A 19,223-nucleotide genomic window follows, 5' to 3' on the forward strand; every position below is an offset into this window, starting at 1 on the left:
CCCTGGTTGGACAGAGACAAACACACGGACACGCTGGCTGGTGTCACAGAGTCAGAGGGCAGAGTGGGAGAGAAATATGAAGACAGTGATCAGGGGTGTCGCACCACATTCTGGGACCTGCTAACCCTAACCCTATTTTTTGGAAACATATGAGACTGGTATCTTTTTTTTATTGGCCAGTTGTTTTGACTGTGAGTTTGTGGCTGACCACCATCTATGAAGATGACAATTGACAAAAGTAACAAATATCATTAAATATCATTAAAACAATCATTCATTCAATAAGTGTTAAATGGCTTTATATTATGGATAATAGCGTAATAACTTGATCGCCTCTTTTCTTGGTTGTTTAAACATGACATCATGGGCCGCTTTGCTCGATAACAGGCTTGATAAGCCCAAAGCTTATTGATACCGGGTACTCAATAAATGTGTTATCGGGTTATCGAGATACCCTTGTTTAGGGCTCCATTCCTACTTATGACCCGAAATGTCTTCTAAATTCTTCTAAGGTTTTTTCGAAAAACCAGTGTTTCTATGTCAGTGGTGCTCAAAATCCTTCATGTGAAGGACCCCCAAAATGATATGCTTTTGGCCACGGACCCCCATCTCAAAATATTTAGTTCCAGGGAGCCCCCCAGAAGCAACATTTGAGTTACAAATGTATGCAGAAAAAAATACATATAAAGATTTGAGCTTGTATATCTGCTATTTTCCAATAGTTAAAGAATAAAAAAAATTAAGGTCCCTCCACCTTGGGCCCTAGTAACTCAGTCCCACTCCCCCCCCCCCCCCCCCCCCCCCCCGTGGTGAGAGTGTTGGTGGGAGGCCATATTTCACATTCTCCGTCACACTTTCTCCATTAGAGAGAGAGAGAGTCACACACACACACACACACACACACACACACGCACGCACGCACGCACTCACACACATACACACACACACACACACACACACACGCACGCACGCACGCACGCACGCACTCACACACATACACACACACACACACACACACACACACACACACACTCACACACACACACAATCTCCTAGTCGTGACACTGCCGACCGCACGTGCTCAGCGGAGAAAGTATCGCTCTGTTTACAAAGTGGATGTGCCTGTTTACGGACCACGTAGCCTAAGACAGCACCACATAACATGTGGAACAATGAACTGGCACGTTATCAGACGGTCTCGCCTTTCACAATGGCGTGCTCGCAGCGGACGCGGCGCCTTTAGCTTGCCAAGCTTTTTGCAAATCGCTGAGCAGTTGGCACCTAATGAAAAAAAAAATACCAACTCTTCATCTTCCGCATAGAAGGACGATGACATGGCTGTATCGATGTCTTTTTGGAGCCACGAAGCGACGCTACAAAGACAAAGAGAGGTCTCCACTTTTTTGCGCCCGTCTGAGCTCCCACCAGATGCACTAGGACTCCTGCCAAATGTACCAGGCAGTGGTGGAAAAAGTACTCACATGTTTTACTTGAGTAAAAGTATCAATACTGCAATGTAGAAATACTCTGTTACAAGCAAAAGTCCAGAATTCTAATTCTAAATACGAGAAAAAAAAAGTACGTATTGGCATCAAAATGTACTCAAAGTACCAAAAGTAAATGTACAAAATGTTTGAAAATAGCAGATTAGATCGGCTGTTTTCAAATATCCAAGATATAGAATAGGGCTAAAGTGCATTAATGTATGATTTATAATAAAAACATTTATATCTGCAAAGTAACTAGTAACTAAAGTTTTCAAATAACTGTAGTGGAGTAAAAGTACAATATTTGGATACGATATGTAGTGGAGTAGAAGTAAAAGTACTGAAAACTGGAAATACTCAAGTTCGAATACCACAAAAATGTACTTAAGTAAATGTACTTAGTTACATTACACCACTGGGCTCCTGCCAGATGTACCAGGAGACAGTATATGGGTCCTTCAGGCACTGAGATCGGATAGCTAAGTGTAAGCAAAAGAGGCGCCGTATTGGAGATCACTGGGATGAGATGGTTATCGGGGCGCGCCAACATATCGTCGTTGTCGGGTGAAAACCTTGTATGTCCAAAACCGTTCGTTTTGCATTTATCATTTTAGAAATGATTTAATCTAGTGAAAACAGCTGATCTACAAGCACACAACGCCTCGCGCCACGAGGCGCTGTGTGCTTGTAGATCGGCTGTTTTCACAACTTTTGTATGACAGCCTTGTATGATGAAGCAGGGCTTTACTTTGCGAAAGAACATACAAATTTGAAACTTTGAGATACGAGGTCTTCGCCCGACAACGACGATAAGATCTCGACGAGTGAGAGATAGCAGCAGCTATCGGCCAGACAAAATACTGGCTTTATCACAGCCGCATCCTCACACAGACAGGCGGGCAAGTAAACACTTTAAGTTAACACTCTATGCAGTAGGGCATTCACGAATAGTGATTTTTAGTATTCGAATTATTCGCCCTCAAAGTATTCGAATATTCTACAGGACTGGCCAAACTGTCAAGCAAGAAGCGAATATTGTGAAAATAGCCAATCTACATGCTCACAACGCCTCGCAACGCGCATGTAGATCGGCTATTTTCACAATATTTATCTGCGGAACCGAGTCACATTAATACCTACAATTCCAAGTGCTTGTCAGGGTGGGGGTCCCCAGTTCAAATATGTTTATTTTGGGGGTCACAGCCTAAAAAGGTTTGAGAAGACCTGGTATAGAGCATTAACAAATCGGTCCACCAGGGGCATTGACTTCTTATCTAGCCAAGCTTTATAAACTATATATTTTTTAAAGAGAAAAAAGCAAATATTCGACTTCGGTGAACAACGTCGAATAGTGACTTTGATATTCGAATATTTGAATATTCGAATATTTGGTGAATTCCCTACTATGCACGCATTTATGATCATAATCAATCGTTGACAACAACACAAGTGAGTGTGTTAGATCAATGGTTCTCAAACTAGTTTGGTTGCGGTACCCCCATATACTGATTTCTGAACGCAAGTACCTCCTTCCCCTGACAACTGCATTTCGCTTAGAAAAATTTACATCAAAAGTCCAGTTCGAATGCCAATATGTTCAAAATAAAACAGCATAATGGCAAATAAACACTGCTTTCTATTGTTTTATCATTGACCACAACACTAAAATACATATTCCCATTTTCTAGTTTTTTTCTCACGTCCCTCTCTCCAGACAAGTCGACTCTCACCAGAGAAAGCCGAAAGTCGAAGTTGAAAAAAAAAATAAAAAAAAAATACTTTCTATTGTGAAAATACCAGATCTACATGCTCCATGTAGATCGGCTATTTTCACAATTTCTGCCTCTATATATTTGACAATTTGGACAATGTTTAATTTGACATTTTAGAGATATTAAAAAGTCCTTAAAGGAGTAGTTCACCCCCAAAATGACTTTTTTTCTATTGATTACTCAGGCCATGGAGAGTAGAGTTCAATAATATTTTTTGGTTTTTGTCTAAGACAAAATTTTGATTCGAGTAAATTTACCCCCATTGATTCCGGATGGTGACCCGTTTCGAAACGGGTCACCATCCGGAATCAATGGGGGTAAATTTATTGTTATCACGTTTTTGTCTTAGGAATGTGACAAAAACCAAAAAATATTATTGAACTCTACTCTCCATGGCCTGAGTAATCAATAGAAAAAAAGTCATTTTAAGGGGTGAACTACTCCTTTAAATTGTCACTTTAGAAATGTGCAGATACCCTCTATACACTTAAACTTTATGTTGGTTTGTTTACAGTTGAGTGAGAAAACAATGTTTCACGTTAAGTTAATCATCTGGGGACCCCCCCAAAATAATTGGGGGGTCGCGTGTGATGTGATGATGTGATCAAACGATAAAGTCGACTTCAACTCAACATTTTACTGAGTAGAGTCGACTTGCAAAAATCACATGTCGTTAATGCCCTATTGCACGCTGACCATTGTGCTCTATGTATCTCTCTCTCTCTGGGTGAAATCAGCGAGGTCAGCCAGGACATGTGGGAGGAAATGATAAGAAGGAGTGAGGGCCTGCATGCGGGGGCCGGACCCCCAGCTACCGGGAGGGAGGCTCCGAAGGGAGAGAGAGAGCTCAGTACGGAAGCCCCCACTTCCCCACCCAGCAGCCCCCGTGCTGAGAGAGAATGCGGACTGTGAGTAGGGATGGGACGATATGAAAATGTCATATCACGATTATTGTGAGAAAAGAAATCGCGATTTACGATATTATCGCGATAATCAAAATCCATTATCCTGGGGCTGAACATAATTTGCAAAAAAACGCGAAGCGTTGTGAGCTTGTAGATCGGCTATTTTCTTGGCAAAGACATTTGATAGAGTGAAAAAAAAAGACTGTAAGTACGTATATTATTACATTTGACCAATTATAGAGGGTTTAAGTGGTACCGGATATGCAGCTCAGCAAATAAAAGGTGAATTGACCCCAGTGGGTGACGGAGGACGATATCACGATATATTAAATCTCCACGATACGATTATTGTGAGTGTTTTTTGTCACAATAGACGATAATATCGCTTATTGTCCCATCCCTGAGTGAGTGTCAGAATAGCAGGCACACACGCAGGGACCTGCACGTGCACACATAGACATCAAAGGGGGCTGGAGCCCCTGCCCTTTTATCCGCCTGTAAGAAGTGCCCTCTCCAGACCTTGAATGCAGTTTTTACTGTGGTGAAAGAAATGCAAATGCCCCTCTTTCCATGCCATACCTGAAGGCAGCATTCAAGAGAATTGCCATGTCCAAACTCTCCTGATCGCAGCATCTTATGTCGAAAGAATTGCCCTCTCTGTGTAGAAATCCATGCCGTTACGCCACATCTCCAGTATTTTTATGCTTAGTTTAGTGTGGTATCGAGTACTGAAAATAGCCGACCTCCAAGCTCACAATGCGTCGCGGCGGGACACGTTGTGAGCTTGGAGCCGGTCTGCTATTTTCAATATTTCCACCAAAAGGCCCTTTTAGAAATGTCAGCCCCTGCCTCTCTAACATTCTCTGTACGTCCCAGCATGGGACATTCAGAAAAGAACTATTAGTGAGTGTCTTGTTTTTGACTATTTGTGTGGAGGGACCAAAAGTCCCCACCAAAAATAGTAACACTTATTCATTTTCCTCTGGTCCCCGTTGTGAGGCTGGGGTCTTGGGCATAGAATTAAGCATTTAGGGCTTACATTTTGTTGTTGTCTGGTTGTTTTTGGAATATCACTGCACATTTTTGCACACAATGCGACACGTATCCTCTGCATTTAACCCACCCTGCCCTGACTGTTGGGTCTATACAGTCGATAGGTTAGGGTTCATTTGGACCAGCAGAATAACTAAAAATAGCCTTCTTAATTTATTTTAAAAATAGCTCTCGACGTGCCCGCGAAGATAGACCAGAGCCTGCCGTTGCTCGTGCTTGTGGCTTGTTTGTTTGACAGCGGGGGGGGCGGAGTGCAGGGTTCTAGACGGCAGGGGCGTCACAAGGGTGGGTGGGTGGGGGGGGGGGGGGGGGGGGGTTGGAGTGGGACTGAGTTACCAGGGCCCAAGGTGGAGGGGCCTGGGATTCTTTTTAGCTATTGAAAAATAGCAGATCTACAAGCTCACAGCGCGGCACCGAGCTTGTAGATCTGCTATTTTTGAAAAGTTGTGGAAAATGTGTACATTTTTTTGAATGTATGTACTTTTTTTCAAGCAAACATTTGTAACTCACATTTAGCTTCTGGGGGGTCCCTGGAACGAAATATTTTGAGATGGGGGTCCGTGGCCAAATACATATCATTTTGGGGGTCCTTCAGCACCACTGACATAGAAACTGTTTTTTTTTCCTTCAAAATAGCAGATCTACAAGCTCGCAGCGTGGCACTCTGTGCCGCACTGTGAGCTTGTTAGATCTGCTATTTCAGTGTTTCTCATGGGCGCATGGGCACATGGGCACACTTTTCATGTCCCAAGAATCCATGGGCATGCCAACATAATACGGGGGTGTAAATATCGTCACTGTCGGGAAGAAACCTTGCATCTCCAAGTTTCAAATTTGTACGTTTCTTCGCAAAGTAAAGCCCTGCTTCATCATACAAGGCTGTCGCACAACAGTAGTGAAAACGGCAGATCGGCTGTTTTCACTAGTTTAAATCATTCTTAAAATGATAAAATACAATACTGGCTTTCAAGCAGTTTCAAGGGGCACACTTGACCCTTCTCAGGGGCACACCAAAGGTCCCCAGGCACAGTGGTTGAGAAACACTGTGCTATTTTTCAATAGTTAAAGTACCCAAGGCCCAGAATTTGGTGCGAGACCGTGCGACACCCCTGTTCTCGCCAGGGGCGTTGATTGGGTTTGGCAGGGGTATGCGGCTGCCATACCCTGGGTCCAGGGGGGGGAAATAAAAGTTAGTTTTAAATATAAATCCATGAATGTCTATCTGTTTTGCTTATTATGTTGTTCAATTACAGTAAAATGGTCACTTTAACAAGGTATTATAATTATATTCTCCACACTTGTATTCTCCCCATCTTGACAACATGGTATATTCCCAGGTTCCGCAGGTCAGCTGCACAGGTGCAATGCATTATTGTTAATTGTGGCACGTTTACTAACATGCTAAGTTTAGCTACACCTGAACAGGCTGCCATATCCAGCCCAAGAAACCGTAGAAAGAAACCTGTGTAAAAAACGGACAAAACTCGTTTTTTTTATCAGACATTGTGAAAATAGCCGATCTACATGCTCACAACGCCTCGCAGCGCGAGGCGTTGTGCGCATGTAGATCGGCTATTTTCACAATAGAAGCGTGTTATACAAAATGCAATGCCTCTTTTCCATGAGGACTCCCATCTTTGCCATACCCTAGCTTTTGCTGAACTGACGCCACTGGTTCTCGCCAGTGTCCCAGAACACCGCGGGCTATATTTACACCCAGGGACTCAGTGTTTGCTTAACCTCCGTGGGTCTCTGTCTTCAAGGAGACAACGCGCCGGGAGGGGAGAGACAGACCACAGCACCCCGGGCCGTTTATCATCACTCTGTGACTGACGGCCCACCATATCTGTGTCCCTCATCGGCCCCCGGCGGGGTCAGGCCTAATTGAGCGGCGCTGATCGGAGGAGTCGTACTTCAGGGCTATCGGATTGACGAGAGCAGGCCCGGTGGTTTCGCAAACTGTTCTCCCTCGGGGCCGCCCCTGTAAATAACTTGTTCATCCACGGCACTCCTGAATTACGTAAATATCTCGGCTGTCGGGCCGAAACCTCTTGACTTCAAAATGAGCTCAAGTGGAGTTAGGAGGTTTTGACCGAAGGGCTTTTCACTGCTTTTTCATTGGTTCAATGTTATTATAACCAACACACAGACGTAAAGGGTGTTCAATAGCACATATTTATGAAAAAAAAGAGAGGGCTGGTTTGGCAGAAAGTGTGGAGTTAGGAGGTTTTGTCCCAAGCATTTTTTACTACTTTCCGTTTGTTCAATATTATTTTAACCAACATTCAGATGTAAAGGGTGTTCAATAGCCCTGATTTATGACAAAAAATCAAAAATCTTAAAAATGGAGTTAAGAGGTTTTGGACAGACAGTGACGGTATGTAAATGTTTCCCCCTATGAGATACAGTAGGTCACGAGGATTTACTTAAGACAATATCTGTTTCCATCAGTTTGAAAATAACTTTTTATACTTGGCGTTTAACCACTTAAACCCCAGCATCCCTACTCTGGGATTCACCAGAAGTCACCAAGTGTGAAGTGAGCGGTGCTAGTTATGAGTTAATTGTGACCGTCAGGTCGCAGTTACTATGAAAACCTCCACCGGCTGTCAGTCTGTCAGTCAGTCTGTTAGCAAAAACACATTGCTCCTACAGATGATTTTGGCCTAAAATCACGCAAATTGGATGGCAAAACACAACCTCCGCCCCTGATTTCTCAATTCTCACATGCCCCTCTTCTAGCGCCACCATCAGGCAGATACTGCAAAGCTGTACACAGTATCTCTAAAGTCATGTCATCAACATGGATTTCCCATATTCCCTCCTGATTGGCTACGATTGCCTTCTAAAGTTTGCGTATGCGACCTGACGGTCGCTTATCTATCCCCCGATAAGGGAGTTTTACTGGTGTCATTAAGCGTCACGTGAAGCTTGGTCAATGTGACCCTGGGTGGACAACAAACTTTGGGCGCTTTGTGCCAAGATGTAGGCCAGATGTAGGCCAGATGTAGATGCATGCCTCAGAGACCGGACAAAGACTGATGTTGGAGCTATAGCTCCTTTCAGGAGCACTGTTCAAAAACAGCAGATCTACAAGCGCACAACACATCGCGTTGTGTCGGTTGTGAGCTTGTAGATCGGCTACTTTTTTGGTGGAGAGAGTTGGTGTAGATGGAAAGAGAACACAGCGAGTACAGTGCAGCTAAGGTCTGTTGGAGGGTCCAAGTGGTTTAACTGATGTGATGTTGCCACATTCTAAATATCATCAAAGTATTCTGAGGCACCCCTGAACTTGAGTCCATAGACTGTAAAAAATTATGGACGGTGTTAAGCGTTGGTTTCTATGCTGCGAAAATGACGCCATCATTGTAGAAATCAACGTTCATTGGTAGAAATAGAAACCACCTCGAATGCTATTGACTGCCAACGGGCACATGCAACCGCAGGGATACTTGGGAGAATGTGGTGTTGAGCTTGCCAAATAAAGCACACGAAGAAGAACCATAACAAGCCTATGATCACAAGCCCCACAGCATGCTTTAACATCAAATATAACATAAATTGGACCATATTTTCACAAAACACATATCATGGTGATTGAAACGAGGCTTTAAACTAGCGACAGGAACCATAAAGTACTTATGACAATGTTTATTAAGGTAAGTAAGAAAATCAAAAGTAAAAGTTTGGGGAAATGAATGGAATCCTATGGAGAACATGTTGCTTCTGGTGCCAGAACAGCGCAACTAGCGGCCAATCATAGGAACTTTGAGTTCCGTGTTGCTTCATTTTAAATCCGGACGCCTGCCTCCCTGCTTGAGTCACAGCACCCTAGGGTGCCAGGGCACCCACTTTGAGAAACCCTGGTCGTAGAGCCCTCCGGATAGTATAGGGCAGGGGTCTCAAACTCAATTTACATTGGGGTCGCTGGAGGCAGAGTCTGGCTGAAGCTGGGCCTCAGCCTCAGCGCACATGCACGCGAGCGCAGCGTGTGCATGTGTGCGTGCACATGCACTAATAAAACAAATTAGTGCATGTGCACTAATTTGTTTTATTATTATACTCTGTCTCTAACAACTACTGTATCTATCTCCCCATCAAAGACATTTAAAAAAAAAACAATCTTCTCAAATGTCTTATTTTTTTTTTACAAAATAAGATGAACAAGGACCCTGGTGTAAACAGTAGTTTTATAACTTATGGAACATGTATTGTACTGTTCACTGCACTGTATTATTAACTGTTTTGAGGTTCATATAAAACTTGCGGGCCGTACTAACATTAAACTTTCATATTAAGGTGGGGGTCACAAAATATCGTCTCGCGGGCCGCAAATGGCCCCCGGGCCGCCAGTTTGAGACCCCTGGTATAGGGACACTCAACGGGCAGACTAATACGGATGGATCGCAGCTCTTGGAACAGCGAGAGGTCGCAGAGGTTTCAGCCCCAGACGTGCCAAGACAAACAAGCAGCCAGCTTATAGCGGTAGCACGAAAACAAATATGGTAAGGATGTACGAATGAGATTATAAGTCAACACTCGCCTACGTGCCTGTATGTTTACACACGCGCACGCACGCGCGCACGCGCGCACGCACACACACACACACACACACACACACACACACACATTCACTTATCGTCACTGTCGGGCAGAAACCTTGCATCTTCAAGTTTAAAATGTGTACATTTTTTCGCAAAGTAAAGCCCTGCTTCATCATACAAGGCCGTCGCACAAAAGTAGTGAAAACAGCCGATTTACAAGCACACAACGCCTCGCGATGCGAGGCGTTGCGTGCTTGTAGATCGGCTGTTTTCACTAGTTTAAATCATTTTTAAAATGATAAATATAAAACAAACGGTTTTGGACATACAAGGTTTCCACCCAACATCGACGTTATACTGTACACACACACACACACACACACACACACACACACACACACACACACACACACACACACACACACACACACAATCACATACTGTAATGTACGCACGCACGCACGCACGCACGCACGCACGCACGCACGCACGCACACACACACACAGGGAAATCCACACAACCACACGGCCAAAGTGTCAGGGGAGTGAGAAACCGTTTTGGAGGACAGGTGTGGAATGCAACTTCCTCTCTCCCATGGGTTTCATTCATTCATTCAGCTGACTTCCTCCATCCTTCCCTCTCTCTCCCCGGTCTCTGTGGGGCGACTAGCCTACAGGAACACCTCCATTATCTTCTTCACTCAGATCAGCCAACACAGGGATGCTGACAGAACCCTCGCTAAAAAACCCCAGGACAAAAATCCACTCGTCCTAGACCAGGGGTCTTCAACGTTTTCAGGCCAAGGACCCCTTAGTTGAGAGAGAGATGATGCAGAGACCCCCACAACCTGCTCGTAGATTCCATATAGTTTCATTGTTTGACGGCACAATCATCAGTGTATTTTGGATTCATGTCAATTTGTGTTTTCAGATATTTAACCACTTGAACCGTGTGGTAGAAATATTTCTAGAGTAACAAATATGTGTACTTTATGTAGTCTAAAGAATCTCACAAGGCTACTTACTCATGTAGATGTACCTGCAGCTGTCAATCTAACAGCTGAGTTCTCTCCCCCGCTACTTCACTCTGTCGGCATAATCTGTACTGTGTGTAACTATTTCTATGTTGCTTTATCTTTAGAACATAACCTTATAAGACCATGTTACCATGTTAGAATAGCATCTTGGACTATAAGAGCTGTATGGTAATGGTGTAGGGGAGGCTTGTGCCCAGAGGGGCTGACAGGAGAGGCCAGGAGGCCTTCTCCTCTGATCCTGTGAATACTGTCACTCTGTTCAACTTTTTGCCTCTTTGGAATAAATCTTTGTCAACTCTTCAAATCCTTCATCCTTGTGGAACATTAATTAATTTCTATCATAACCGTCAATACTTAATAAACTTGACCTTTCACTCTGTACTTAGTCTGCTCTTTTCCCCCTCTACACCAAACCTCTTTGTCGAAAATAGCAGATCTACAAGCTCACAACGCCGCGCAGCACGAGGTGTTGTGAGCTTGTAGATCTGCTATTTTTGGCAAAATATCTCAGAATATGGACGTTAGGGTTCAATAAAAAAAGGAGAAAAAAAGATTCTATCACACAAACATTTGGAGGACCCCCTGTAGTAACTCTGAAGACCCCCTAGGGTGGCACTGGGTGAAAAATGGGTTACAAAATCGTGGGATAAAAATGTTAAGAAAGGTAAGATAAGGTAAAGAAAAGGTATGGTAAGGTATGTAATAGCTAGCCTGGCGGGGCCTGACGTCATACTGCGTTCACTCACTCATTCCTTCCCCAGTATAACGTCTGGCCTTCGGCCTTTTGGCAGCTTGAAAAGTGGGCGGGAGTACTTGCCTTGACAGACAGACTCCTCTAACCAATCAGCGTAGCAAAACATCTCTCAGCCAGTAGGAAGAACGGAAAACAAACACGTCTTTTCGGCCGATGCTAGCGCATACTCCTGTTCCTTTTTAATTGTTATAATTGATTCCAACTCTGAAATAACTGCACTTATTGCTTTTATCGTTAGAGCCTTAACTGTTACTCTTGTTGCATCGCGAGGGCAGCCATTGTTGTTTTGAAAATGCTGCAGCATGCATCTACGTCACCGTCTACACATGGACCAATCAGGGAAAGCTTTTCACTTGTCAGGAAGACTACGTTTGTTGTGCGGACAGCAGTCACTGATTGGCCCCGATCAGAAAACCGATCAGAAAATAATCAGTATACTCGCTGCCTCTACCCGGGAGGCCAGACGTTATACTGGGGAAGGAGTGAGTGAGTGAACACAGTATGACGTCAGGCCCCGCCAGGCTATGTAATAGCGTGGCAGGCAACTGGGAAAGTGGAGAGATGGAGATGACGGCTCCACAAGTCTCAGCTCAGCAACTAGCAGCTGGTCTGGTCTGGACCAGAGACACAAACCAGACCTGTCTTCACTTCCTGCCGAGCGCAAAGCGTCTCTGCCTAGAGACGAATGAAACATCCTTCTCACCTCGGAGCAAAACCCAGAAACGTCCCCGACTGACTTCATCAAAATGTCCAAATAGGGAACGGTGGTATATACTGGTCCCCATGGCGGAGCGGAAATGAAGGTGAACGAGCTGTTAGGGTTTGAGTGTCTTTGCTCAGGGACACTTCGACGCGTACGCTAGTCCAGGGGGTGCCTCGGAATACTTGGATATCATTTTTAATTCATCAATATCACTTCAGTTAAAACCGTGTATACTTAGACCGTAGTTGCACTGTACTTGGTGTGATCTTCTTCAGCCTATACAGTGGGCTACACCAAGTCTCTTCACCAAAAATAGAAGATCTATAATAGCAGATACAAGCTCACAATGCGATGCGTTGTGAGCTTGTAGATCTGCTATTTATGGTGAATGTTCCCCCCAAGAATAGGGATGCTGGGGTTTAAGTGGTTATACGCCAAGTATAAAAGTTATTTTCACTCTGTCATAATGCAGTGGTTCTCAACCTTTTCAGGCCGCGACCCCCAAAATAAACCCATTTTAACTGGGGACCCCCCCACCCTGACGAGCAGTACGAGTTGAGGAATTACATTTTGTATAACCCGATTCTATTGTGTTGCGAGGCGTTGTGAGCATGTAGATCTGCTATTTTCACAATTTCTGCCTCTAATATTTGTCAATTTGTCCAATGTTGTCATTTTACAGGTATTAAAAAGTCCTTAAATTGTCACTTTAGAAATGTGCAGATCAACAACAACTGATCATAGATTCAGAAACATCCAGGGATCAAACTCTTTGGCAAAATACTGTCCTCCTTTCTGTCTCTCCTGGCAATATTCTTTTCTGATTAGCCAGACAAAGCACCATAAAACCATAAAATAACCAGCCATAACAATATAAAGTGCTTCCATTTAGGCCTATTTCAGGTAAGTAGGGCTTGGGGCTGCAAACTTAAAGGAGTAGTTCACCCCCAAAATGCCTTTTGTCAATTGATTACTCCCACCATGGAGCCTTGAGTTCAATAAATTTTTTTTTGTATTTGTCGCATTCCTAAGACAATCATTTGATTTAAATAAATCTACCCCCATTGATTCTGGATGGGGACCCAAATGCATTTGGGTCCCCATCCGGAATCAATGGGGGTACATTTACTATAATACATTTTTTTGTCTTTGGAAAGTGACAAATACAAAAAATATATTATTGAACTCTCCATGGTTGGAGTAATCAATTGAAAAAAGGGCATTTTGAGGGTGAACTACTCCTTTAATCAACAGTAACAAGAAATGTAGGTTTTGTGTTGCACACTGTAAGTAATTGTGTAAGTATACTTGACCCTTAATTCCCCACATCTTAGTTCTTGCTTAGCGGCTGCACCTTGCCCTCATGTCTCTCACCGTTACACCACGGTTAACAACCAGAACATTGTATAAGCCATCTGATCTGGGGCCTGTTTCGCCAAGGCAGAATGAAATAATCCGGGATTTAAGCCAAATCCAGGTTTGACTAAGTTTGCTCCGTACAGCCTGGTTTAATCCGTTCCACTAAAGCCTAGCCAGGCTGAGAAGGAGTGACTTTAATTTGTCGAGCCAGGATTGTGAAGACAGGCTGAATGTGCGTTCATGTATTCCTTGAAAAAGCCCATGCGGTCAAGTGTCGATTCCTTGATTCGTGACCAATCACGGAACCAAAGACCTCAGCACTGATCTTGACTAATTTAAGCCAGTATATCTGATCAATCCAGGCTTTATCCCTAATAGGCCACGTCAGTCGTCATGTCACATCAGTCGTCTACTACACTGGTTATCAAACGTAGAAACTTTTCACGGTGTACAAATGGAACCAAATGGACCCTGGCACATTTGGTTCCATTTGTACACTGTCAGAGTTACTTACTTGTAAGGGTCAATTTAGATCCACTTTGAGAACCACTGGTGTATTATGTCAGTCGTCTACTATGTCAGTTGTCTGTGACATAACTATCGGTAAATGACTCATAATTCAATGTTTCAGCCCGATCAGAGCCGCCTTGACTTCCATTATGAAATGTGTTAAAGAGGCGGTGCCATGTTTTGTACTTTTTCTGGTTTTATGTGTCTAGGAGGTTGACACTACTTCATTAGACCCCCTGGTGTGGTTGTTATGAGCAATTATGTATTGCCTTTCTATTTGGGTTTTAGCTGGAGGCTGCCACCTTGTGGGGTCAAACGTGCCGGTCCAAAAACACAGATACTTATTACATCACAGAATCAACCCCTCCCCTAATTACCATTCACCCAACACACGTGGGTGTGGCTAACTTCAGCTGGGTCACCACCCACCATGACAACCACGCATACCAATGAACTGGTGGGCGTGGTGGCCACATAAAAACATAATTTTAACTCTTTCTGTACACTTTTTTGGAAGAAATCTTCCTCCTAGTATAATCATAATAGTAGATAATCATGTTTTAGAGGGGGGAAAAATCATGGCACCCGCTCTTTAAATATCTCCACTTCTGTGGCCCACTGGCGGTGCGGGCGCAATAAATCTGCAACTGATCGGTCCAGTGGTTTGCAGAATTAGTTATTTTTTTAAGGCACACAGACACACAGACAGACACAGTCAGACAGACAGTGTCGTAAAAAAACATCAACGATAATCGGGATTTAGTCAGGAACATTCATGTCAAGTAGATTTAACCATTTATTGCATAAATGGAGTACAGTTAATCTTGGCGTTTAAAGGGCTCCGCATTCGGAGATGTTCCCTGAGTTTTGTGCAAGCTTTTCTGAGCATGCTAAGAAAAATCAGGGAACGCAATAAGCCCCATAGGGAGACAATAGCAGAACAAGCAATACATGACATGAACTTAATCAGACAATCAACTAAATCAGACAAGCACGAGTATTGAGCTTAGCCAGATCGTGCAAGGTGGAGGCTGGGGTGGAGGAGGGCAGCAGCTAGCAGCAAATTGTTCTAAAGCTTCAGAACTAAGCATAGGTAGAGAAAGCGAGCCGTATTTAAAGTAGCCTTCTTACTGAGTGAGCGCTTTGATTGGAGCATGACAGTGTGACGTAATGACCAGCAGATATGAGGAATGAAAACAGAGCTGACTGACATCCGACTACAGCTGGGCGGCGACTTGACTCCCAAGTCCTGCATTAACTAGCGCTGACGCTTCATTTATACGTTATTAATTAACACAATAACTGGGGTCGATCCTTTCAGCCATATTTGCGCTGCCGCCCCCTCTCTCTCTCATCATCAAACAATAATCCAGCCACCCTCTCTGAACGTTCACCCACACTCCCCACTCCCCACTCCGTCCACAGCACAGTTATTCATGGTTATGAGGGTAATATTCTCAGGGCTTGAGGGGGATGGAGTTAATCCACTGTGATCACGGCCTCTTAAGACCTGCACAAACACTGTAGTCTGGCAAAAAGACCATGGCTGGTACTTCATTTTCCCAACCTCCCCCTTCTTCCCCTGGTGGGGGTGTGTGCGTGCGCGCGTGTGCGTGTGTGTGTGTGTGTGTGTGTGTGTGTGTGTGTGTGTGTGTGTGTGTGTGTGAGACACGTAGCTGTAAAGGATAAACAGACGGTATAGATGGGGGAGGAGGAGAGGAGTCAGAAGGAGGTCTGAGGAATGTGCCTGCCGTCACAGAGCTACTGTACCATATCATACTGTACAGTATACTGTAACACCACCCACACACACACACACACACACACACACACACACACACACACACACACACACACACAGACACACACATACACACACACACACACACACACACACACACACACACACACACACACACACACACACACCACGCATTGTTAGGGCTGTCGCGATTATGACATCTTACATGACGTTCAATTGTCACTCAAATAATTGTGATTAACGATTTAATTGTGTTTTTGTCGTTGACAATTACATTTCTGTTTGGCTTTTAGGCTTTGAAGTTGCACATGGCAGATATGACACATAACCTAAATATACAAAGAAATGACTGATATATTTGACAACTTTATATTTAAAACATTGATAGTGGAAATAGCAGTGGATAGTGGAAAAAGCTTGTAGATCTACTGTACTATTTCCACAATTTTTTACTTATTCGCGACTTGACTTATTATTTTTGACTTTTTAAAAAAAGGCCAACGATATACTGTACAAGTACAAGCAGATCCTTCTGGATCAGGGCCCGCGCTTGAAAATCTCGTAAAGTGCTCGCTTGATCAATCGATCGTGTTCCAGCGTGGATCAATGGAACTAAAGTAGCACACTGTAGCTTCCTATTGATCTGCATCACAAAGAAACATTTTTTTTTCTCTCTCTCTCTCTCTCTCTTTTTTGCATTATAATTTTCTTTTCTTTGACGATGTGGGCCCAGAATAAAATGATGCTCAATGGAGTAAAAGTCAGTGGAACTCCGGATATGTTTTTCACGGGACCCACCACAACCTCCCCCGCTGATGCTGGGGGGGGGGGCAGGGGGTACCCGTTGTGACGACAACAACAAAGTATCTAGGAGCTTGTAGATCTGCTAATTTCAAACATGTTGTACTTTTACTTTTGGTACTTCAAGTACATTTTGATGCCAATATTTCCATACTTTTACTCAAGTACATTCTGAATTCTGGACTTTTACTTGTAAGGGTGCCCTCAGACCAAAATACCTAGAGTGGAATCCGCCAATACGTTTCAATGAGAAAGGAGCGTTTTTTGCCAGTAGAAGATTTCTGCAAAAAAAAAGAAAAACGCTCTATTCTCATTTAAATGCATTGGCGGATTCCACTCTAGGTATTTTGATGTGAGGGCACCCTAACAGAGTATTTCTACATTGCAGTATTGATACTTTTACTCAAGTAAAAAACACGAGTACTTTTTCCACCACTGGGGTGGGTTTACAAGACAAAGTGGAATGCTGTTATAGTGGCAGGTGCACACGTTGCGTGTGTGCGTGCACGCGTGCATGCCAGGTCTAATTAGAATTACGAGGTGTGGGTGCAACCGTAACCGTGCATGCCCTGCCCTGTGCCTAAATGAGCCAATGGCCAATCACCAGTGGTGTAAAGTAACTAAGTACATTTACTCAAGAACTGTACTTAAGTACAATTTTGAGGTACTTGTACTTTACTTGTACTAAATTCTTTTCCAATTTCCCTATACTTTAACTTCTACTCCACTACATCTCAGAGGCAGATATTGCACTTTTACTTCACTACAATATTGGACAACTTTAGTTACTAGTTACTTTGTAGATTTAGAATATTATTGTAAAACATACATTAATCTCTTCAGCCCTATACATTTTGTCCATTTGAAAATAGCCGATCTAGAAGCTCACAATGCTTCGCGGTGTGACACATTGTGAGCTTGTAGATCTGCTTTTTTCAAATGATTGATCTATTCATTTGAAAACTTGGACATTCTGCCTAATGAGAACTTTTACCTTTGGCACTTTAAGTACATTTTGGTGCCAATACTTTTGCACTTTTACTCAAGTACATTTTGAATTCCGGACTTCTGCAGAGTATTTCTGCGTTGTGGTATTGATACTTTTACTTGAGTAAAACATTTGAGTCCTTTGTACACCACTGCCAATCACAAAGGCTATCGCCAGCAGTCCAAAGAATACACATAAGACATATGTCAAATGAAAAGACAGAAAAGGACAAGGAGAGAGAGAGACAGACAGACAGACAGAGAGAGAGAGAGAGAGAGAGAGAGAGAGAGAGAGAGAGAGAGAGAGAGAGAGAGAGAGAGAGAGAGAGAGACAGAGAGAGAGAAAGAGAGAGAGAGAGAGAGAGAGAGCATGGCGACAGCGTCCGATGCAGACATGATAGCAGCAAGTGGAGACAGTCGGGGGTGACATCACATACCAGAGGTTGCAGTTGTCTTTGTACGTCTGTCCTGAGACGAACTGCTGTCCGTTCCTCTCACAGCTACCTGAAGGAGAGACAAGACCAAGGTCAAGTTAATAACCAATTATGTGCTCTCTTTCTGTGCACACAGGCACGTGCACGCATAGACATCCAGGGAGGCTTGAGCCCCTGCCCATCTGTAAAAAGTGCCCTCTCCAGTCCATCAGTGCATTTTTTTTAACCATAGCAGGGGTGTCAATTGGGTTTGGCAGGGGTATGCAGCTGCCATACCCTGGGCCCAGGGGAGAAAATAAAAGTTACTTTTAAATATAAATCCATGAATGTCTCTTTGTCTATCTGTGCTGGTTATTATGTTGTTAAATTACAGTAAAATAAAGTGCAAAAGTTTACAAATTGGTCACTTTAACAAGGTATTATAATTATATTCTCCACACTTCTCCCCATCTTGACAGAATGGTATATATCCAGGTTCTGCAGGTCAGCTGCAGAGGTGCAATGCATTATTGTAAATTGTGGCATGTTTACTAACATGCCAAGTTTAGCTGCACTTGAACAACCGTTCCAGGCTGCCATATCCAGCCCAAGAAATCCAGCCCATAGAAACGTGGGGAAAACTTCTGAAAATAAATATATCATGCCTGTTGCTAAGGTATGGCAACATGACTGGTGTCTTGCACGCGCGCCTTCGCGCAAAGGCGCGCGTGCAAGACACCAGTCATATTGCCATACCTTAGCTTTTTCTGAACTGACGCCATGGTGAACGAAACGCAAACACCCCCTTTCCATGCCATACCTGACGGCCTCATTCAAGAGAATTGCCTTGTCCAAACTCTCCTGAACTTGAATGCAGCATCTTATGTTGAAAGAATTGCCCTCTCTGTGTAGAGAAACCCATGCCGTTACACCACATCTCCAGTGTTGACTTGATGTATGCTTAGTTCAGTGTGGTATCAAGCACCCAAAATAGCCCACCTCCAAGCTCACAACGTTGTGAGCTTGGAGGTCTGCTATTTTCGATATTCCCACCAAAAGGCCCTTTTAGACACTTCAGCCCCTGCCGCTCTAACATTCTTCTCTGCACGTCTCCGCACACACACAAACACACACAC

The 19,223-nt window shown here is 43.7% G+C and overlaps 1 protein-coding gene across 1 annotated transcript in view; it reads right to left on the bottom strand.

Moving 5' to 3' along the window:
• tinagl1 (tubulointerstitial nephritis antigen-like 1) overlaps positions 1–19,223 on the bottom strand; it is a 130,413-nt gene that overhangs the window by 68,764 nt on the left and 42,426 nt on the right. Inside the window, exon 3 of the mRNA XM_080735780.1 lies at positions 18,112–18,178. Within this exon, the coding sequence (XP_080591906.1) occupies positions 18,112–18,178 (67 nt within the window). The remainder of the gene's footprint in view (positions 1–18,111; positions 18,179–19,223) is intronic.

This window comes from Nannobrachium achirus (assembly GCF_963921795.1).
Source record: "Nannobrachium achirus genome assembly, chromosome: 10".
Lineage (NCBI taxonomy): Eukaryota > Metazoa > Chordata > Actinopteri > Myctophiformes > Myctophidae > Nannobrachium > Nannobrachium achirus.